Source organism: Salmo salar, chromosome ssa13 (assembly GCF_905237065.1).
Source record: "Salmo salar chromosome ssa13, Ssal_v3.1, whole genome shotgun sequence".
Classification (NCBI taxonomy): Eukaryota; Metazoa; Chordata; class Actinopteri; order Salmoniformes; family Salmonidae; genus Salmo; species Salmo salar.
The window spans coordinates 30656674-30680360 of record NC_059454.1 but is presented as its reverse complement, the minus strand read 5'-3'; the positions used below and the strand labels follow the sequence as shown (position 1 = coordinate 30680360).

General features: G+C 41.3%; 2 protein-coding genes across 8 annotated transcripts in view; one reads left to right on the top strand and one right to left on the bottom strand.

Moving 5' to 3' along the window:
* Positions 1-2: 2 nt before the first annotated feature.
* On the bottom strand, positions 3-20158 carry LOC106566882 (gamma-aminobutyric acid receptor subunit delta). Of its 4 annotated transcripts, none has more exons than XM_014135421.2 (9): positions 20040-20158; positions 19437-19471; positions 6400-6467; positions 5649-5869; positions 5025-5107; positions 3091-3228; positions 2451-2606; positions 1355-1566; positions 3-1058 (listed from the first exon to the last, which is right to left on the bottom strand). In XM_014135421.2, exons 3-9 carry the CDS (start codon positions 6445-6447, stop codon positions 732-734), a joined length of 1185 nt encoding a protein of 394 aa, XP_013990896.1. In that variant the 5' UTR covers positions 6448-6467; positions 19437-19471; positions 20040-20158; the 3' UTR covers positions 3-731. The 4 variants fall into 4 exon arrangements, with proteins under 4 accessions (XP_013990896.1, XP_013990893.1, XP_013990895.1 ...); XM_014135418.2 differs by lacking the exons at positions 19437-19471; positions 20040-20158 and adding exons at positions 7967-8082; positions 15648-16026; XM_014135420.2 differs by lacking the exon at positions 19437-19471 and having other exon boundaries at positions 20040-20155.
* Positions 19680-23687, top strand: part of cfap74 (cilia and flagella associated protein 74) — a 49696-nt gene continuing 45688 nt past the window's right edge. For all 4 annotated transcript variants that reach the window (XM_014135416.2, XM_014135417.2, XM_014135415.2 and 1 more), the window contains exons 1-7: positions 19680-19802; positions 20025-20132; positions 20426-20591; positions 20929-21078; positions 21933-22031; positions 22365-22469; positions 22938-23111. In XM_014135416.2, the coding sequence (XP_013990891.1) occupies positions 20030-20132; positions 20426-20591; positions 20929-21078; positions 21933-22031; positions 22365-22469; positions 22938-23111 (797 nt within the window). In that variant the 5' untranslated portion in view covers positions 19680-19802; positions 20025-20029. The remainder of the gene's footprint in view (positions 19803-20024; positions 20133-20425; positions 20592-20928; positions 21079-21932; positions 22032-22364; positions 22470-22937; positions 23112-23687) is intronic.

Genomic DNA, 23687 nt, shown 5'->3' with positions numbered 1-23687 from the left:
AGGGGAGGAGGGGCAGAAGGATGGTGGAGGGGAGGTGGGATGGTGGAGGAGAGGAGGGGCGGTGGAGGGGAGGAGGGGCGGTGGGGAGAATAAGCCCTGCAGCAAAATAGACTACACCTCATCTTATCATCATGAAGTTTGGACAGTTTCTTGTTTTCAACAGTTAGTCCATCACATGAGATGTGTTTGTGAGTTAAGCGAACAGCAATTGTTGTGCACATTAGTTTTCAGCAATGATACATTAGTGTGCTGTGTATGTTGCTGGTGTGAGCAGAGTTCATACATGTACAGTAAAAGGACATAGCTGAACGTCAGTCCATTGCTATGGCTTAGTGGGCAGCAATCAGTATCTAAGGGGACTGCAGCAGTAGAGTTTGGGTGGCTAGTGGAGGTTTTTGGAGATAAAAGTCAGCAGCTGGGCTATCATACAGTGAGCCTCACTGAGGATAAGACATCGACTACCCCTCAAGGCTCCATTGTACATAACTTGTACTTCAGAACCTGATCCATATACCTGATCTGATTTTGTTTGTCCATCTACTGTACTTTATCTGCTATTTAACAGGTCCTTACTTCACCATATTATACATAAATCCAGTTCTTCTTAAGGAAGCCTTGTTTACATCGGTGCCCCTATATAAGTCCCAGAATTCAAAGCGGCATGATTTTCCTCTATGTACAGTACTCCCGTCCTTGGTGGTGCCAGCCTGTCCATCCTTAGTCCTCCCAACTCACATGGTGTACGCCACCCAGTAGATCACATTGACGATGGCGAAGGTGGCGGGGAACACGGCCCTGGCGTAGACATCTATGGTGTCAGCTTGGAGGGGCTTGCAAGCGCAACAGCACTTGGAACAACAACTACAGCACTTCTTATCCTCTTCTCTCTCCTCTGACGCTGTGGTCCCCCGCCCCCTCCTAGGCTCCACGTCCTCCTCCTCTGCGATCTCGGCGCCGGAGCGCTGCGGACGGCGACTGGACACCATCAGGCCCTGGTTCATTCCAGCCACGGACAGGGAGAAGAGCACCATGGCCTGTTTCCCATTCTTTACGACTGACTGGAGAAGCAGAGAGAGAGATATGTCAATAGAGAAAGCCTACAACAGTCAATTCCTTTGTGAAGTATCTTTACCTCACACCAAAGGAACCCAAAGGAAATTCTGCATGTTCAAAATGCAAGTGCTTGTAGGTTCCTACTCACATTGTTTGCACCTATTGTGTCAACCCAATATCCCTTGAACACTATGTGAACATTGAATGAATGTTGTGGTATAAATGGGTCAAATGAGGAATGGGCCTACCACTAAACCTTGGGGAAAACCACAGTTGGGCAAGTGTTGTCCTCCCTTCTTACCTCGGAGCTCATCTTGTTGGCCTTGCTCTTAGCCTTCTCTTTGAGCCTGTAGTCGGCGTTGTAGTGAGCGAAGGCATACTCGATGAGCGCGGCGAACACAAACACGTAGCAGATCCAGAAGTAGACATCCAGCGCTTTGATGGCCGAGGCTCGAGGGAGAGATGAGCGGGCACTCACCATCAGAGTCGTCATGGTGAGCACAGTGGTGATCCCTTTACCAAAATATATATGGAAATTACATATTTGTTTTGAATAGAAAAGAGGAAGGTCCACACTCAATCGTTGATGTGAAATAAAGTTAAATAAAAAAGTGAAAGTGAAATAAATTAAAAGTGAATGTGAAACAAATGCCATCTTGTTTAAAGCAGCAATCAGCAGTAGAAATAATAATCGTAATCCCCTCCCAATTTCAGTAAAAAGCTGAGGGACAGGCCTGGAAAAATGACATAGACAGAGCTATGGATGCAAGGACTGACCATCTATGATATCAAAAGTATAGTTTTAACCATGTTTTGAGGCCATATAGTGTTTGTTTACATTTACAAACATTGGCGTAAAACAAACTTTTTATTTTGGGTTCTGATGGGGTACGACAGTTGAACTAAGCTCATGAGGCATTTATAAGTTATATTATTCAATTGGTACATATTATTAATTTATAAGTCCAAAAGCTGATGTAGCAACTGCTGATTGCACCTTCAAGATGGAAAACATTTTCTTCCTCTATTTTATATTTATTAAGGATCGTTTTTGGTTTACACAACACAAACAACCTAAGATAAGAATCTACAACTTGAACTGTGATGAGGATTTCACCTTTTTCATTAATCAATTATAATTTGTCATCATGCATATCACATAACTATGAATATACTTCTCAATGATAATGCACTTTATTTTCTTCAAATTCTAGGTCAACATACAAGTAGACACATTCAGTTCACTTTGAATTCTTGCTGTCTCATTGAATCTGTGTTTTCCCTGTCATTTCTCTACTAACATACCCACAGCAAGCTAATAGCCACATTCCAGGTCGACTAGATTGCAGACTACGCCCCCAATATCACTAACAGAATACTCTTAACATGATACTAACCCAAGGATACCCGAGCCGGGACTGCTGTTTGGCTGATCCAGAAGGACACCCAGGACATGGCGACCAATAGGATGGAGGGCATGTAAGACTGGATGATGTAGACACCTCGGTTACGTCTCAGCTGGAAGCGAAGGCTGAGCCGCGGGAAACGTCCGGCTTGGAGTGAAAAAGTAGACCAGCATTAGCTTTTCAATCAGTCAATCAATCAAAATGATTTATAAAGCCCTTTTTATATTAACAATTGTCACAAAGTCCTACAGTAGCCCGACCAAGACCCCAAAGAGCAAATTACAAGGAAAATGTCCCAAGAAGGAATACATCTTTAGAGGAACCCGACTCAGAGTAGGGGGCACATCCTCTCTGAATAACATAAGCCATTCTGTCTGTGCATAGAACATACCCACAGAGGTGTCTGCGTTCAAAACAGATTATTTAAAAAGTCCTAGGGTCTCTCTTACACAAGAGGCATGGTAAGACAACGTTCAAAAGCATGAATCAAAACAGAGAGTTGTGTACAGTGAAAGAGGCATATTTGATGTGCTCTGTATAGAAATGAAGAGAAATTTCACGGACATCCCACTGGCTGTTAAGTACAGTAACCATGGTGATAGCGAAACGAGGACAAGTGGGGGAAGCTCACCGGATTTGAAGTTCATCGTCTCCGTGACAAATTTGTAGTCGATGATGGTGAACTGGGAGAGCTCCAGTTTGTCCAGTCCGTGGATGTGTATCTGACTCTCAGACCAGTGGTACACAATGTCCTCTGAGGAGTAGCCATCTGGAACAGTCAAACAAACAAGCAGTCAACAAACAAGCAGTCAACAAACAAGCAGTCAACAAACAAGCAGTCAACCAATATTCGTCCCAACAACAATGGAGCATCATTGGAATATTAAATGTATGTGTAAGGCATTGACCCTAGCCTTGCTTCTGGTACTCGTGGTACACAATTTCCCTTTATATTATGGCCTACATGCAGCTCTACAGACACTGGGAGTAGTCTAAAGTGTTTTCCTGTCCTCTTCTGTATTCTCAGTAGAGCAGGCAGGTTGATCCCTTAGGTTTAATAAGAGACTGTTTCAGGTGTGGGATTTATCTGTCCAATCAATGACATGAATTGATCAATGAACTACTGTACCAGGAAGAAAATAAAACCACCTTTACTTCGAATTGGGAAATCAATAGTCATGCTGTGTAAAGCAGGGGAACTCATTTTGACCCGGGGGCCGCAATCGTCCTTCTGGAGGGCCGTACTGAAAATGGGTTATATTTCCTCGGCGTCAAACAAAAGTCCTCTATCCATTGTTTTGGGAATTTACAATGCTCCCTGGCTGTCTAGCTTTATTTTGGTGATTATTAGCGAGCTGGACAGTCAAGAAACTGTATGAATGTAGGCCATTATCATATCTACACTGTTTCGATTTGAGTCTCCCACCCCCCGCCCAAAATAAAACAATTTTAACAAAAAATTCTAAAAAAGGTAAAAACTCCAACCACCCACGGCCTGGATTAGACCCCCTCGCGGGATGATTTGTATGATTGACACCCCTGCTGTAGACTATTGAGAGCCATCCATTAACCTTTTCACTTGTGAGTTCCAAATATCTCTAAAGGTCGCCCCAGCCTGAGTTTTTTTATGCGTGTGATGTCAGAATGCACTCACAGGACAGTTAACCCACGCTGCACTCAAACCAAGGCATGCTGCCTGCTAATTATCTATAGGCTATGTTTCAACTTGTTTTATTTCCTAACAACTTTTAAGACAACAGGGAACTTGTAAAAATACGAGGCCAAATCATGACGTCATCCCTGTTTAGCTTTCGCGCTACGGTTAGGCTAGGCAGTAGGCTTGTATTTGGGGTGATAACATTTTATTTGCTTTGTGATCTGTCAAAAACAGTAAACAACTTGTCAAATCATGTGCTGCGGTTATTGTATACACTGTAACAAGTACATCAAATATTTGTAATATGCTTAAAAGTGGCCAAAATAAGTTCATATTTTTCAGGCAATGGGCTCAGCCATCTTTGACTTTGTTTATTTGCGTTCTATAGTGAATGGCATTCTAGGATTAGGGAGTTAACATAAACAAACATGGCTGCCATCATAAAGAATTTAGCTGCTGTTAGCTTAGCTGACACGCATCTCTTTTCTAAACAATATCACATTTATCCCTTGTGCTCACCAGAGATGTGGTACATTGTAAACAAGTCTGGCTGTTATGGAATGAGTTTAGCGATGGATGTGTTCCGTGTGATGTTTGGATGAGGAAGTTTGCATTTATCTTTTACAGGAGGAATAAAGTTGTGTAGACCTTTATTTCCAATCAGTACAACACATTGTTTAGATGCTTTTCAGACAACAATGCTGTTTAGACGCATTTGTTGCATCATACGTTCTGATGCTACTGTTCCAATCACATATTTGCAATGGTACGCTGCAGGGACCACTCAACAATGATCACAAATATGTGATCGTAATGTCAATTAAGAGTGGTAGGGAACATGACAGACTACCGGTATTGAGATCATATAAATAGATACAAGTCTATATAAGTAATATAAGTCAACCCACAGCTTTCTAGGTCCAGCATACACTCCTGCTCATCCATGGGGTATTTGGTCAGGTCCATGTCACACGCCACAGTCGAGGTGATCCTGAGAGGAGAACAAGTAATTTAGTAAACACCCACTTCAACCACAATAGTAACTTGACCCGTAACGGTAGGCCCTAGTTACATTTTACATTTTTTTTTTTTTTTACATTTTTAGTCATTTAGCAGACGCTCTTATCCAGAGCGACTTACAGTAGTGAATGCATACATTTCATACAATTTCATACATTTTTTTGGTTTTGTTTTTTCTGTGCTGGCCCCCCGTGGGAATCGAACCCACAACCCTGGCGTTGCAAACACCATGCTCTACCAACTGAGCTACAGGGAAGGCTAGTCATTCTCACTTTGACATTATCATTCGGCATTATATAGCCTTAACTTCAGGCCACGGCAAATCAATCGTTAAAGGGCCTCTCCAGCCCACACCATTTTCTTCTCTCCCTCCTCCCATCTCTCCTACCCCTTTCATCCTTCTCCTCCTTCTTTCCTACTCGATCTATGCTCCTACTCCTCACACATTATCTCCACCTCTCTCCTCCCCATTCCCCTCATTCCTCTCCCCTCCCCACTCTCCCCCTCGTCACCGGCTGCTGTAAAGGATGACCCCATCAGGCTGCAGGCGAATCAGCTTGTTCTCCACGGTGACGTCATGGAACCAGGCGGACTTGGCGTTGACAATGAAGGTGTCGGGCAGCCAGAGTTTATCCACGAAGCGGCTATCCAGCCCCAGGGTCTTGTTGGTGTGGTTGTAGGACAGGCGGTCGTCCCGCCAGCTCTGACGCAGGAAAATGGTCATGGTGTACTCCTGCCAAGCAGTCACACACGGTAACAACAAGAGCAGGCATACACATACGCGCAGACACATGCACACACAGACAGACAGACACACAGGCACATACACACACAGGGACAAAGCTGAGCCAAGGGCATTGCCAACTCTGGTACGAGACTGAGTGGTGGATCACATTGAGACTTAGGGCAGTACTGTAGCTAGGAGAATAGGAGATGGATAAAGGGCCAGTTTCAATACTTTTCAAATGTCTCCTTTAATACTTTCCCTAGGGTAATCACTGATCTGAACAGTATTAGTTAAGAGAAATAAAGGTTACAAGACTATTGCTTTTCACCAATCCAACCTGGTTGAATCTGTTGAATACCTCAAGGGAGGAAGGAAGGATACCTTTCATAAGATGCATGCTCTGACTGAATCCCTATTGGCTGATGTGGATGACACATAAGTGGTAGTTTCACATTTAGTTTTACTGCAACAGTACAGTAGCAGTGAAATATGGCAACCATTTTGTATAAAGGCCTGCAGGTGAATTTATACATTACCATGTTGGCTTCAGAGATGTGGTCAATACTGGCTACTTCAATAGCCATGGCAACATTCACGGGTGGGCCTGTGGAAAAAGAAGTGAGAAAAGAAAACAATCGCTCGCTCGCTCGCTCGCTCCCTCCCTCCCTCCCTCCCTCCCTCCCTCCCTCCCTCCCTCCTTCCCAAAGACACCCCTAGATAAGGATCAATGGCCACCCCACTTAACATTTCTCTACTGGAAGTGACATAGCACTATGTACATTCATAAACATGACATTGGGGGTCTCATGGGCTTCTGCAGTGGTGTTGTATTTAGAAGCGCATACATAGCTAGCATTCTTTTGTAGTTTGCTCGATGATAAGCATGATTTGTGCTGCTGATAATGTGGACACTTGGAGGAAATCTAAAGGGAGGGAGATCAGGATCACCGAAGCAGAACTGAAAGGCTATTTATTCCAAACATTAAGGAATCATACATTACCATTCTCCACCATTCAGCACTTATCCCGTAACCATTTATGTCAAATTGTATTCTATAGCCATTATCCTACCCGCCATAGAGATAGCAGTCATCAGCATTGACAAGTGGGAGGACAGTCAAAGTCAATGAAACTCATTTTGGATGATTTTAAAACTAATTGCAATCCATAATCCCTTAGCCTGTCACTAAAACCTAGCTCATTTTGACTAGTGACCCTTTCGGAGAGGCTCAGTGTTACACTTCTTTGTTTAGATTCTAGACACATATCAAAGCACCACTTTCCTTCTAATTTGAAATGGTGAAGGGATGTGAATTGAATAGACAGAGTAAGACCACACCAACTGATGTGCATGATTCTTCAATGGCCTTAGATAGCCCATCAGTAGGGCTTCATGGTAGCTGTCTTAGCACTTAAATAATATATGAGGGAGATGTTATCTTGTCTTATTTATGAGAGGAAGTAAGGCGGGAGTGGGACTATTGATCATTGTTGAGCATAATGTTGAGCTATAGGTGTGTAAAGTGTTGGCTGTAGTAGCCTTGTTGCTGGTTCACAAGGCCTGACATTGTGGTGGTGGTGGTGGTGGTGGTTCTTATATCGACAATGCTTTTTCACCTCTGCTTAGCTGAGTTAAGCTGTGAGGTTGAGAAATCTAATGCTGTGGACATTGGATGTTTCACATTTGGCAGGCATTCTTAGCAAATGCAATCTCCAGCAATGCTCCTTTCTTTTCTTTCGCAACACTACGCACGTCTTCCATTTCCAAAGCATCATTTAAATAATCCCTTCTGCAAACTAATTCCAATGCTTAATTGCTTTTGTTTGTAATCTTTTGCGTCACGTTCAAACACAAATGCTTTTAATAGATTCAAACCTCTTCTTTACATAGGGGTAAATATTTATTTCAAATAGGATCTAAAAATGACAAAATGGGGGCAGGGGAATTTAATATGATGAATTTGAGAGGAGTCAAAATCATTTGAGAGTGATTTTCAAAATGCTTAGGTCCTATATACCTGGTTCTTACTATGCTAAGAATGACTGTAAATGTGAGGGGGTGAAATACAATCCAATGCCACGAGCAGTAGATCTCATACTCACCTCCTATCCCAGGGCGAAAATTTCGCGCATAGCCCTTCATTAACTCATCCAGATTAGGCAACCAGGAAATTTGTATGTCTGAACCTATATAGTCCCCAATGTCACTCAGCATGGCCCTATAGGGAACAAACACAGCACACTTGAGCACTCTGCGTCCTCAGCACTAGAGAAGCCCTGAAGGAAGAAAGCTAGAGAGGCAAAGACAGTATTAGCATTTTCATGTTGAACATAGATTTGCGATCAAGATCGGTGGGCATGCAATTATCCTTGGAGGATATGAAAGAGAAGAGCAAACTTATTACAATAATACATTATTACAAAGTGCCTATTATCCATTAGGGATTTTGGAATAATGGACAAAGCTATCTCACTTGAGAGCTTCATATTCCACACATTTCTGGGCTAAGTTGCAGTTCATAAACCCTTGACTTGTGTTCTCAGCTTCAAGACACATACTCATGAAGCGTCTCAGAGTAGTAGTGCAGATCTAGGATCATTCCCTATCTATGTAATCTTGTCTGGTCTATGAAATATTATTAATTGTAATATAAAATGCTAAACTGATAATAGATCAGCACTCCTGACCCCAATCTTATATGTGCTGCTTCTGACTGGACACAGTGCACACAGAAATGGACCACCAGAAGGCAGTGTTAGCTACTATGAGGGCTCACTCTGTGGACTCTTGGATGAGACAAAGGGCCAAATGTCTTACTCTGACTCTGATCTAACTTACTATGTGTTGTATTTAGTGATGTAAAATGTTCAAAACGCTGCCGATAGAAATTCCTTATTCTACCTGACATAGTGAGTTCTAAATGCATGTCTAGTTGAATAAAGTTTAGTAACATTGCACCCTCCTGAACAGACCACTGGTTTCAAAAGAGACAAGAGAGAGTATTGTAAGAGGACAGACAGCACTCAGGACATGCAGAGGTGCTTCCCCGAACAACATTCAAACGAATAAAGCCCTTTTGACATGTTACTTTGTTCATAGTCATTGCATAGTAGCTAAAACATACTCCTAAAATTTACCAGCCATTTTTTTATTTTGTCTTTTAAAACCATGGAATGTTTTTTTGTGCTTGTATTTTGGGGTTTTAATCACGTCCTATGACATAAATAGATGAAAACATTGACTGAATTAATACATCAAATGAACCGTCTCCATGTGATCGACAGCTGTAGTCTATCACTAGCCTAATTAGCGGCTTCTATATTCAGAGGTAGCTGTTGGGTGGTTCCATATGATTTCAATCCATTTCTGACAGCACCCCTTTTGATTTGAACAAAACCTTCCATACATATTTGCCAATGATGGAAGTGGTCAGAAAGTAACTTTTTGGACCTGAATGCCAAAACATTCAGATAGAGGTGCTCAAAGTTCACCAATTTTGCATATTTTTTTAGCAAATTCTTTTGTGCAATTTTTCACAAATGCTGTAGCTATTTTACATCATCTGAGGTGTTTGTGTTGTGCCCGTCATCGGTTGTGACACAGTTGAGACACAGCATACTCTTGAATAATTTACATTAAAGCTTAAAAAATGACATACCGTAAATTCCGGACTATAAGCCGCAACTTTTTTCCCAGGCTTTGAACATCACGGCTTAAACAATGACGCGGCTAATATATGGATTTTTCCCGCTTTCAATTTTTTTTTCTCCAAAAAAACACATTCTGTGACGTGCTCAGTTTTTTGCCGGCATGAAGCTTTCATTAGACCAATGAAATTGCCGAACAGGGTAAGGTGAAACAACTTTTTTGTTTACTGTTTAGATTAAATCGAGCGCTCTCAAACTTCCCATCATTCTGATTACGGTAGTCATTTTGTCACCCTCATCATGGCAAAGACACGGAGAAATGCATATGATGCAGCTTTCAAGTTGAAGGCGATTGATCTGGCTGTTGGAAAGGGAAATAGAGCTGCTGCACGGGAGCTTGGTCTTAATGAGTCGATGATAAGACGTTGGAAACAGCAGAGTGAGGAATTGACTCAGTGCAAAAAGACAACTAAAGCTTACTGCTAACTTTTTATTTTGTGTTACAAGCCGTGTTTCGTTAAAGCCTATTTATTTTTGTTACAAGCCGTGTTTTGTTAAAGCCTGTGTAAAGTTAATTTGTTTCAATGTACCGGTAGGCACCTGCGGCTTATAGACATGTGCGGCTTATTTATGTTCAAAATAATAGTTTTTTTAAAGTTCAGTGGGTGCGGCTTATATTCAGGTGCGCTTAATAGTCCGGAAATTACGGTAATTCTTTGACAACCCTGTTTGTAAGCTTTCACATTATATCAAACTCAACCGTTGATCATTTTCAGTGATGAACACATGGATGTCTCATGGTAGAGTGGGGGACGCAAAATGGGTCAACTCTGAGCACTTCTATCTCCGGAATGTTTTGGCATTCAGGTCCAAAAATGCACATTCTGACCACTTCTACCGTGGGCAAACATGTATGGAAGGTTTCGTTCAAATCAAAAAGGGTTGCAGTTAGAAAGTGATTGAAATCATATCTTCAGAAACTCACAATGTGCTGAACCTGTGAGGTCAAATAGAAATGTGACTGTGCAGAACATATGCCACCTAAACAAAATCCAAAGAGTTTAACAAAGTTTGTTACAATACTCTGGATTTTGGTTTTGTTGGTCCTGTAAAGATATAGGCAAATGAGCAAAAATAAAAACAGGCTGACTAAGTTCCAATATCCACAGTAGCATACCACTTATTTAGAGTGCATGCCCAATACATTTCTTCATTCTTACTGGTATGCTATAGATATTGGAATATCCCATAGGTGCCTCCATTTGTGGCCTTCCTCTTCGACAACTAGGTGTTCTAACTTAATAACCTAACTGACAAAGTGATGGGACCTGTTTAAAGCGGTAGTGTCTTGGCTAATGGCTACATACTGACTTGCTCTTGTAGGTCTACCTATAGTAACTCCAGTGCAGTGTATAGCACCACACCACAGGCTACACATTATGCCCTCAGCAAAGGAAATGTGATGTCATGAAATGCTAATGGGACTGAGCATTTGATTAGTCTCGAGGGGGTTTCTGTAAACGTGTGAGGCCCGCACTCTCACCCCTCCACTCTCTGTTCAAACAGTTCAAAGTCAATTTCCCGTCGATGTTGTTCCTCTGTCTTTAATTTCAGTTCATTAGCAGGATCTCCCGAGGCCCTGCTTCGCTAACCATCTGTTTACCAGCTATAACAAACTGGGTATGTCCGAAATGGCAGCCTATTCCCTATAATATAGTGCACCACTTTTTGACATTGTTAGTGCACAATAAAGTGAATAGGGTGCCATTTCAGATACAGCCACTGAGAGCTAAACACAAAAGAAGCAGACTTTCTTGCCTCGGATAGAAATATAAAAGCCTTGTAATGTAGCCCCAGCAGTAACAAGCTTAATTTGCTTCATACATTGACATCAATTTGTACCTGAGAACAGAGAGAGAGAATCGCACTAGTCATCCTTGCATTTTTTGTTTATGTTGTAAATCCTGAATGTTGACAGCACGTAAAGCTGGCTAATTGAATCTGCAGCCTTTTTAAATGCCAATCAGTAGAGAAACTGTACAGACATCAAATGGTGGCATTGCATAGATATGGCACATTCAAGCTCTGTCATTTCCAACCTTGATTAGCCAAATTAATTCTATAGCTTCTCTAAGCTTAAAGCTCTCTCTACACACTGTGGCCTTTCCACCACAAACCCAATGTAGTGTAACTGTGCTTTGTTCCACTGCTGATCCTGCAGCCATTTGGCTAGAGCATATCTGGACCCCTCAGCGATAGCATCTGCCTGATTTGCACATATGGAGCATCCATTAAGGACATCTAACCTATGGGGCCACCATGTCTTCCAGTAGGGCATAAGAGACTGCCAAGACAAGGCAAAAGGTCACTAACTATGCCACTGCTACCCCAGTAAGCCAACAAGAATGAATTCATTCTCACATTTGAATATTTGTGATGTTTTTCTTTGAACTGCTTTCAACTTTGCATTTCTGGACTACTTCCTGTAGTACTGCAACAACCACCCGTTTTCCTTTAAATGCAGATATTTAATAATGGGGCAGCAGGTAGTCTAGTGGTTAGAGCGTTGGGCCAGTAGCTGAAAGGTTGCTTGATTGAATCCCCGAGCTGACAAGGTAAAAATCTGTCGTTCTGCCCCTGAACAAGGCAGTTAACCCACTGTTCCTAGGCCATCATTGTAAATAATAATTTGTTCTTAACTGACTTGCCTAGTTAAATAAAAGGTTAAATAAAATACAAAAATAAAATAAAAGGCCTAACTTTGTCACGCTCTGACCTGAGAGATCCGTTTTTCTCTGTTTGGTTAGGTCAGGGTGTGATGTGGGGTGGGCATTCTATGCTATCTATTTCTTTGTTTTGGCCGAGTATGGTTTCCAATCAGAGGCAGCTGTCTATCATTGTCTCTGATTGGGAATCATACTTTGGCAGCCTTTTTCCCACCTGTGTTTGTGGGTAGTTGTTTTCTGTTTTGTATTCGTTACCTGACAGAACTGTTGGCTTTTCGTTTTGTTATTTTTGTTTGAGTGTTTTGATAATAAAGATCATGAACACGTACCACGCTGCGCTTTGGTCCACTCCTTCTGACGAAGCCCGTTACAGAACTACCAACCAAAAACGGACCAAGCAGCATGGGCAGGAGAGGTGGACATGGGAGGACATACTGGACGGAAAGGGATCCTGGACATGGGAGGAGATCCAGGCCGGATGGGATCGCCTCCCATGGGAACAGGTGGAAGCAGCGAGAGAGGAACAGCGACGAGACCGGGAGTCACGGCAACGACACTGGTGGCCAGATGCGCTGCGCCGGCGCACTTCTCCCTGGCTGCCGGCTAACTCTCGCCTGGCAACGCTGCAGAGACCTTATTGACCGCACCGGACTGTGCACGCGTATGGGCGACACAGTGCGTATCTCCGCATAACAAGGTGCTTGCTTGATCCGTCGCTCCCCATAATAAGCGCGGGGAGTTGGCTCAGGTCTCCATCCTGACTCTGCCCAACTCCCTGTGTGCCCCCGTGTGCCCTCCCCAAAAAACATTTTTGGGGGATGCCTCTCGGCCTCATCTAGCTCCCTTAGTTTCCTCTCCCAGAAACGTCGTTCTGCCTCCCACGTCCATCCTTCTCTTCGGTGCTCCAATCCCCGCTGCTTGGTCCTTGTTTGGTGCTCCAATCCCCACTGCTTGGTCCTTGTTTGGTGGGTGGTTCTGTCATGGGTATTGTAAGGATTGGACCAAAACGCAGCGGGTAAAGTGCTCATATTTTTTTCTTTATGAAAGAAAACACTTAAACAAAATAAACTGACGACGAAAACAGTCCAGTAAGGTGCACAGACTATACTGGAAACAACCACCCACAAAACACAAGAGAAAACAAACCCAACTAAATATGGCCTCCAATTAGAGACAACGACAACCAGCTGCCTCTAATTGGAGGTCATTGCCAAAAACCCAACATAAAAATAGATAACATAAAACATACACTGAAACACACAAAACACACACCCCCTGCCACGCCCTGACCAAACTACAATAACAAATAACCCCTTTTACTGGTCAGGACGTGACATATAACATTTCTTTGTTTTGGCCGAGTATGGTTTCCAATCAGAGGCAGCTGTCTATCGTTGTCTCTGATTGGGAATCATACTTAGGCAGCCTTTTTCCCACCTATGTTTGTGGGTAGTTGTTTTCTGTTTTGTATTCGTTACCTGATGGAACTGTTGGCATTTCGTTTTGTTATTTTTGTTTGAGTGTTTTGATAATAAAGATCATGAACACGTACCACGCTGCGCTTTGGTCCACTCCTTCCGACGAAGCCCGTTACAAACTTTTTTACTAGGCCTAGGCCTTGTGAGTAAAATAAACTGCACTACAGGACACACTATTTGAAAAATTAATCCTAAATGTTAAATATTTTAAAATGACAAAAATGTGACAAATGTGAGATCACATTGCAGTGAAAACTGTCTGCCATTTAAACATTTGCCCTCAATAGGCTGTGTTTACATAGGTAGCCTATTCCAATCTTTTTCCTCTAATTGGTCTTTAGACAATAATTGGGCAAAAGATCAGAATTGAGCTGCCTGTGTAAATGCAGCCTTACATTGAAGAGGATTTATCCAGAAGAGGGGTAACTTCTAAGGATTATCACAACCAAGGGTATGGTGCATGTCACCTGAATCCATTTAAGGACCGCTGTGACTGACACCAAAGGTAGCGAAATATTTTGCCAGACCCGATTATGGCTTTAACTTATTTCTTTTTTTAAACACATCGTCAAGTAGCAATGTAGAAGAAAATGTTTTGAATTTTGTTTCTAAAAGGTTTGGAAATGAGAGATGAGGCACTGTCAGACTGCTACTCCAAAACACTCACAAATGAAAATGTGGGGGATCGTATAGTGGCAAAAGAAATGCTAATGCATCAAGTTCACGAAGCGGTGATAATATATCTTCAAATTGACAATTTGACACACATGTGAGAAAAACCTGCCAAAGATCACATTCTAATAACAATTACACCCTCTGCTGGTATGTGTTGTCAGGAGTGGCAGGACGTTACCAGGATTCACAACCTTGTACAACCTTCTGAACTGGGACAGTTTGCAACACTTGTGTAACTAAACATACCTCAACAGTTTACAGTTTAGAGACTGTTGCAATGACACAACCAGGATGGATGTGTGTCACTCTGATGTCAAGAGGCAACTGGCAAAAATGGATGGATACGGACTATTACAATAACCTTGTGGAGGTAGTAATCGCATAGTATTTGCATTGTCACTGCATAGTTATTATGGGGTAGACTGTTTTTTGTAAGTACAAGAGTGTATATAGAAATTGTTCCTCATTCCACTTGCGTTATAACAAAGACCACTCAATTTCATTACAATGCTATGAAAAATCTATTATAAAATGACTATGTAACAACATGCTGTTATTATAATCATCCCATTACTATTAACTCATTTTAAGTTATGGTGTGACATTGTACACAAATATGTCACACATGATAGAATGTAACATTATTTACCACATCCACTTTCGATTGCCTCCATCTCGTTATCTTTACTATGAACGTATGATCAGCATGTGTCTATGTTGATGATGGGCCCCACAGCACTTAAGCTGTAACTAACTGTTCAAAGGCTACATACAGTACGTGGGCATTGAGTAGGCTATTCCTCTGCTATTGCAGAGAAGTCATCAGGTTTTAGAATTAATTTGTAATCAGCTCATTTTACGCAAATTGGACAAATCAAAAAAAGGTAGGTTAGGAATTAGTTTCCATCAAAACATTATCTAGGCTACATCAGAAGCATATGTTATAGTCTCAATGTGCTTATTGTGTTGTAAATAGAATTCAAAATCTGAAAACACTCGCAGAAATTGACTAAAAGCTTTGAGACTCATCTAAACGGTCAGTAGTCTATATGTTAGGATAAATCAGAACATAGCAACAGCTGACATACAAAATAAGAGCAAAGTAGGCTATTATTTAATCCCCCAAAAATCCCTAATTTAATAATATAGGCTATTCCAAAATAACAAAATTCTATTAAATCCTTAGTGAAGCTTCTGGGAAGGTCTCCTCCGTAACCCTAGCCAAAAGAGCCGTAGCCTGTAATAGGGTCATCTTACCTGGTGAAAATGTTGTCCCTGATATTCAGGAGGGCAAGGCTCGCCAACATGAAAGTTATCATGTCCATTTCAACAACTGGCCAAAGTTTCCCACAACAAGAAACGATCAAATAACCGAAGGGGATCACACAAACTGTGTTCCTACGGTCCCATAATGTGGAGGAAGATCATGATTAAGTAAACTGTTGTGATGACTCATGATCTGCTCACACACGCGCGCCTCGCCTTGTCCCTGTCCCAGCCCAGCGTACAGAACGCACGGAGTCAACTCTTTGCTCAGACGACAACAGCAGCCTAGTTTACTAGAGCGCACTCCTGCACTCCCCTTTCGCAGCACTGGCTCGAGAGAGAGGACCACACTAATCTGTCTCTCACTGCGTTGCCTGCTCGCTGAGCAACGTCAGATTAAATCGTCCACGCATGAAAACGCGTCTCCATTGTAAACTCGAGGCAAGAAAAAATACAACAGATAATTATATAATCGCTTTTATAAAAACTTTCAGTATTATTGTCATCTGCACAAGCCTATTCGTTTTGTTCAATCAAAACTAACAATAGATTCATTAATATTACGCATCCAACAATAGTCACGTTTATGATATGTAAATAATCTATTTTTTTTAATTTTACCCCTATTTTGGCCTAGAAAATTACCCTTCAGAAATCTGTTTTTATTATGTGGTAAGAACCAGGTATAACTACAAGTTCACTCCAATCTATTCAAAATAGACCTTTATGATGTAGGCTAAAACATTTGTATGTAGTAGGTAATTTATGGAGTAAATAAACAATTACATTTTCAGTTATCAAATTTCACCCATTTTGTGATGAAAGTATTTTCATAACAATGCACCTGCCCTGGTTTCATTTGCTCCACCCAAGGGAAGGAGGAAGTGATTCAGAAATAAAAACACTGTTTGCTTCCCTGAAGATTTTCAACATGGATTGTTGCAACACTTAATATTAAGCTATAGGCCTACATACAGTATGCTACACAATACAGTAGATTGGATGGGGCTCTCTCCTCTCCTGGTGGCACTAATCCACTCTTGTAAGGGGCGGTTATCGGCTTTGCCCCTCTAAGGTCACATGCCTTGCCTTTTCCCTCATGTGTCAGCTAATCTGCTTCTTTTGTGCCTTTGTGCATAGTGACATAGATTAGGATCAAAATCAGGAGTTATTGCATTTTAGAAATTGTTTGTATGCCTATACGGACTAAAAATGGCTTTCTGCATAGGCTACCAAATTTACATAAACCCCAAGATGTTATCTTTCTTTTTCTTCCAGCTTGCACTTCAAACCCTGAACAAAAATTCTGCTGAGCTGGTGTTGATTTTTATCAGTCCAGAAGAAGTACATGTAAGATGTTCATTATAATCTTTCAACAGTAACATAAATTCTTCAGTGAGTGAACATTTACATCAGAATTTAAGGGCTCAGCCTCCCTTTTTGTTTTTGTCACGGTCCTATGACACAGAAGGCAATCTTTTAACTAACACGTTTAGTCAGTTAAACTTAGATAATCAATGCATTTCAAAACAAAATGGGCGAAGAGTCTCACACCAATGACTCACAGTCCATTAAACCTAAAGATGAAATTCAAATAATGATCTTGCATAAGCGGCTCAGAGCTGCCCAAATAAGTCATGATTGAGGTGGATTGTATGTAGGTCAAAATGATATAAGTTGATTTTATGACTCAGGCTATACTTTCCCTCAAGTTAACTCTTAACTGCGGAGGTGTAGTACATTTTTGTAGGCAGGCATTTGGATGTCAATGTCAAGACACCCATGAAATTGTTGACAATACACTCACATAATATGCTCATAAGCATCCTAGCTAATATACATGTATGTTCGCCTACTTATTTTAATACAAGTCCCAAGTACAGCCTACTTGAATTATGCAGTTGTATTATTACAATGGAAACATAAACAGCATATGTTTCAATAACATGAATTTCATGATTCATTTTTTTTAACAAAGATACACAGAGAAAATTCGAAATCCTAGTAATGCACCTCTCCGTAGAGGGGAGGTAACTTGGAATTAGGATATTCATTCAAAGGTAGACTCGCCATATGACGTAGATGCAGAAAATAAACAGCATAGTGGCTTAATTTCCACAGCTACTAAGATCATTGAAGTGCGAGGCTCAACTTCTCTGCTGTTTTGGTACTCTGGCTACCATGCTGTGAACAGTGTGAAGCAAACCCATGCACATGCGTAGATACTGTGTGTGACTGTGTGAGAGCGAAGTCTTGCATGTTGCTTATCTCAATATCTGCGGTGCTGCTCGTTGCAAAGTCATTTAGCTGAGTCTACCTTTAAAGGGTACAGTAGCAAATTGAATAAATATTGTTCAATATTATCAATACTAACTTTGTAAAATATTGTAATATATTGTGTATATTTATACCCCAGACCATTGGTTTCCAAATAAACTTTACTATTCTGCCTTTTTTACCATAAATAATTGCTGTTCCAATTAAGCCCAGTATGCTCCTATTAAGCCCAATTTGCATTGAAACACATGGGGATTGTTTGTTGATATCCATAATATTCAATAGATCTGAGCATACATGTTTTTCTTTCTTCAGATTTAAGTTGATTAAAATACTCAAAAGCTACAGCTATGCATATTATGCATCTGTCCATGGTGCCTTTACCAAGATTAAAAACAATTAGGAACAATTAAAAGCCTTTGTACTCTCTCCAAGACTTTTGGAGTGGACAGGTAGTCATTGATGCAAAGAGAGGAGAATAAGATCAGGGTTGAAGGAATAAAAGACCTACAAGTATTAAACAAATAAGGGACAAGAAGATGACTATTGGACAATTCTCGTACAGTTAGGGCCGGGCAATTGTCATAATGTTGTGCCGCATTCATCCAGGTGTTTCTATTTTTTTTCACCACATGTACCTTTGTAATACAGTAGAGAGGGAGATTTGAAACAGTCCTCAGACAGGCTTTAGGAAGACACGTTTAACTAATTAACAAGAATAGGAGTACAGCAAATGTGAACCAGCTTTCAGATAATTAATTAAAAGTTGTTTATGTATGGCATCTTATCCACCAAAGGCTGATCCGGGTGCAGGTTTGTGTTCTAACCAAGCAGTAACACATCTGCTTCAACTAATCAAGTCTTGATTGAAGTTTATTGTTAGTTGATTAGTTGAATCAGGTGTGTACTGGTTGGCAAGAACAAAAGCCTGGGCCCAAATTGATCTCTGTGGATACGATTAGACACCCCCTTTTATGAATGCTACTTACATGATGAATAGTAATGATACATTTACTTTAATAACTTTAGGGGAGATTATTATAATTTAAGTTTACATAAGAAATGTCAGATTGTAAGTTTTTACATATGGAAATGAATTAAAGTTGATTATTTAAGAGGTGGGCTTATTTGGAACACCCATGGGCTTAAAGGGAACATTTGGTACCCATTAAGCCCAGTCCAGACTTTTCACATATTTTATCAAATATTTTTATCTCACATAAAAAAATGGTGCAAGTTAAGTCATACAACTTCACATGAGATATCAATCTTTAATTTTATCTCCACTTATGAAAATTAGGGCTGTATATGTTGGAAATATCTAAACTTAGATTGGTCGGCTTAATAGGTACACTTACCCAACTTTGAATTCTTCATTTACTCAAGTGTTTCCTTTATTTTGGCAGTTATCTGTATTTATAACTAATGGATCTGCTGATTTACAGAAAAATGCCAATGTTTAATGTCTCAGAAGCCTTTCTTCTGGTTGTCTCTGTCACTCACCCACTGATCTACTGTAGTGTTGCTCTCCCACTCTCCTGAAGGAAGATGAGGGGAGAAGAGAAGAGGGAGAGAGAGAGAATACCAGATAGAGGATGTGGGCAGTCTAACACACTAGCTACTGTACCTTTCCTCTGATGAAAGCAAATTCATATTGCATCATATGCGCCTGAAAAAAGGAAAGTGGGGAGAAGAACCCACACACACATCTCACGTTAAAGCTTCCGCCCCTCTCTGGTGTCCATGGAAACACTAACACACATGGTTTAGCAGCTGGCTTCAGTGGCTTGACGTTTCAAACAAGAGAAGACAGTAGCTAGCCTGCAAGTTACACATTTAGCGACTTCGAAGTTGCAGAAAGACCTCCAGGTACACAGTAAATCAAGATAAGATAACATTTTAAAGTAGTCACATGCACACTACTTGTTCAACTCAGGTTAGCTCGCTAGCTAGCAAGTTAGTTTGTACAATGCTAGCTAGCGGGGTTGGCTGTTGCAAACGCCCGAGTCTATCTATCTGAACATGTTTCATAGGTCTGTGAGCTCTTTGTCATTTCAAGTTATTTCTGTTGACCAATGTTGTTCAATTTAGGTCTTATGGACGTACCTGCCAGGGATAGTCCTTCAGAGGAAGTCTCCATCTCATCTTTTCATTCTGAATATCCTCCAGTCAACACTCGGAAAGATGAGGAAACAGGAGGTAGCTAACTCTAGGTCTAACATTTGTTTTGGAGGCGAAAGAAACGCACACCTGATAGGCGAGTTGCTGGCTAGCGGAGTAGAACACTTAAATTAAAGGAGAGCCGCACACTCTAGGAGCTCAGATGCAATACTTGAATAACCTAATATCCAACGTTTCGACAGACAAGCTGTCTTCATCAGTGTCTAACATTTGTTCTGTATGCGTCTTGTAGGGCCTTAGTCACAAATAAATGCAAACATACGGTAGCCTAGCTAGTTAGCCATTATAAAGTTGTATTCCCACAAATTCAGATGAAGGCACAAGAGAGGACACCTTCAGAGAGGACACCTTCAGAGAGGACACCTTCAGAGAGGACACCTTCAGAGAGGACACCTTCAGAGAGGACACCTTCAGAGAGGACCCAGCACAACCAACGGATGTAACAGAGTTGTGTTTAGAGTTAGATGCTACTAACTGGTGGGTGTCTGCTGCTTTGAGGACAGATGATAATTGAAAAATCTGTTTTAATTTGGCTGTAAATATACAACATAATTCCGCTTTATTATACAACATACCAATTTTGGCTTTTGGCTTATAATTAACTTTTTACTTATAATAATATTTTGTCTAGAATTATCTAACCTCATTCCAAGACTATTGCGCAAGTGTCTGGGAATGAGATGAAGGATTATCAAGTAATTATTTGACATGAATAGTAGTGTGTTTTATATTGTTAGATTACTACATGTTATTAATAATGATCAATTCTTGACCATTCACCAAACCTTAGTCAATGTCTCTTTAATCTGCAAAGTGAGGATAATGATGACGACCTTGGGGAGGATGGCGGACGTAGCGGAAAGAAGAGTTATGCTGAGACAGCACGGATGTTCAAGCTGAGAAGAAACCTGGACCAGCTGGACTGCTTCCACCGACAGAAGGAGCACAACGTGCTGAAAGCCAGGTCTGTTTGCATCCAAAATACTTTTGTAGTGCACTATAAAGGAAATAGAGTTTAATTTGGGACGTGGCCTGTGTTTGGCAAGGATCAGACCTTTGTATGCCACCTTAACACAAATCTAAGATTTGTTCTGCCCAAAGACATTCCAATGCCCCCTTTTTAGTCCTGCCCTAAACCAAGGGACCGTTTCTGTAATTCAGTGATTTGACAATTAAAAGAAAAATAATTTCAGCCGAAGAGGAAGCATTTCTGATAAATGTGTCCACATTTGTTGTTGTTTTGTGTTACAGAAAACCATTAAGCACCCAATGAGCTGCGATGCAGACCTTTAGCACAAACATAAATGGTGGTCATTCGCTGCTGACACAAAACACCACACTGCAGTAGATTGTGTGGGGCAATCTTTTTTTGTGGCCAGGGCCATATTGGAATAGCTGCATATAAACACTTCTAAGCTCTTGGCTTTTAGCCAATATACAAATGGCCTGAAGCAAAATGATCCATCATTATTTGCTTCAGCTCTTTAGCCCAGTCACAGATTGTTATGTTGCACTTCATTAGATTGCAAAGAGAACATTGGGCCATTCAAAGCTGTTGGGTGCGTTAAAATCTCACAGCTGTCCCTGCTTCAGCACACCTTCATTACTTCTTTGTCAGCACAACAAATATCACCTTTCTTTATGGAACCACCTTCAGTCACATAATGGCCATGAATTCATTTTTACATCCACATCCAACATATTACCTTGCTAACAGTCTCTGAATGTTCTTGTGACTGTCATAATGAGAGCTTTTCACATTGTAGTTTGTTGTTGTAGATTTAGTGCAGTGTTTTGCCTTTACTTCTTGGTTTCCAGAGAGGAGCTCAAAGTTTGCCGTCTGCATATTTCTGAGCTGGAGAGGCAGAGAGCTCGAGTGGAGGAGGAGATAGAGCAACAGAAAGAGGACGACAACAGGTAGGCACAAACAAAGCAAACCCAGATATAGCCAGGTCAGGGGGCATATGTACTGTATCAAGTGACTAAGAGTAGGAGTGATGATCTAGGATCAGATCCCCCCCTGTCCATGTAATCTTATTAATTGTGATCTAAAAGGCAAAACTGGTCCTAAGCCAGCACTTCTACTCTGAGACGCTTGATATTTATGGCCCCAGGTGATGACCTCTTTATCCCCATGTTAATGGGATTGTTTTTGATTTGATCAAAACAATTAGATGATACTGATTTTCTTTTATACAACACTTAGGTAAGAAATGCAATGTCTCTTAGCACCCATTTGTTTTCATGCAGTGTGGCCGTGTTTCGCCTCCGAGCCCAGCACAAGCGCCTGTGTCAGGATTTACAGCGAGAGGAGGAGCTGGAGTCACACGTGGCCACCACTCTGAGGGAACATGAGTGAGTCTGCACTACTGCAGCAGCATTGTTTAGGCCCCATTACAAGGCTTCAAAGTGACTGCCAAGTTTATCTATCTTAAAGAGATATTCACCCTTTGAGTGCTATTCCAGTTGGGCAAATAGCTACAATACTTCTGCTACTTGCAATTATAATTCTTTCTTTAAACATCCAAGATGCTTTTTCAAGAGCAATTTGATTCAAACGCCACAAGCTCCCATTAGAACAAACCATTTTCCTTGCAGACTTGAGTTCGTCGGTTCCCAGCTAAAATTTCATAGTGCTGCACATTGACTACTAGCTTTAGCACCGCTCTCATCCTTGACCTTCCCTGCCCCCCCTCTTTCTCGCTCTCCGCTCTCCTCTCCCTCCCTCCCCATTACCCCTTTCTCTCCTTTCTCCCCTCCTCTCCCTCCCCACTCCCCCTTTCTCTTTCTCCCTCCATCCAACCACTCCCCCTTTCTCTGCAGACTGGAAATGTGTCAGGTGGAGGTGGAAATGGGTCGTTTTTCCCTCCTCCGTGTGGAGGTGCAGGAGGAGGAGCAGGCCTACCAGGCGCTGCAGGCCCAGAGAGGGGAGGCCAGGCTGCAGAAGGAATACACCTCCACCCAGAGCCTGCAGCTCCGGACACAGTGCCTCAAAGCGTAAAGCAGCTCACTCCTTTTGATTTGTTAGTTTTTTTGTGAGCAACATAACTTTATTGCACACAAACTAGACAATACTACTGTCACATACAAAGTAATCTCGACACCCAGAAACTTTGTACACACAGGTACAAACACACACATACAAACACACATAACATACACACTATACACACACGTACACCTGGATTGTGTGTTGTACTAGAGTAGTGGCCAGAGGGCACACAGTTAATGTATGTTGAAATATGTTATAAAATGTATTTATTGCATACATTTTTTTATTATAATATATATCTCTGCCTTCATTTTTGATGGACCCCAGTAAGAGTAGCTGCTAATGGAGATCCATAATAAATACCAATACAAGATATCACGTTTACATTTTAATCGTTATGTCTGTCATGAAAGACTACATACAGAGTGCCATACATGGTAGTTATAACATTTTCCATAACATTGTCATGACCCAGGTTAATCTGACTGTATAGACATACAAAAAAATGCTACACAGTAGCCTAGTCTAATGTTACTGAGATAATTGATTTGTCATTAGTAAAGATTCCTTCCGTTTGAACG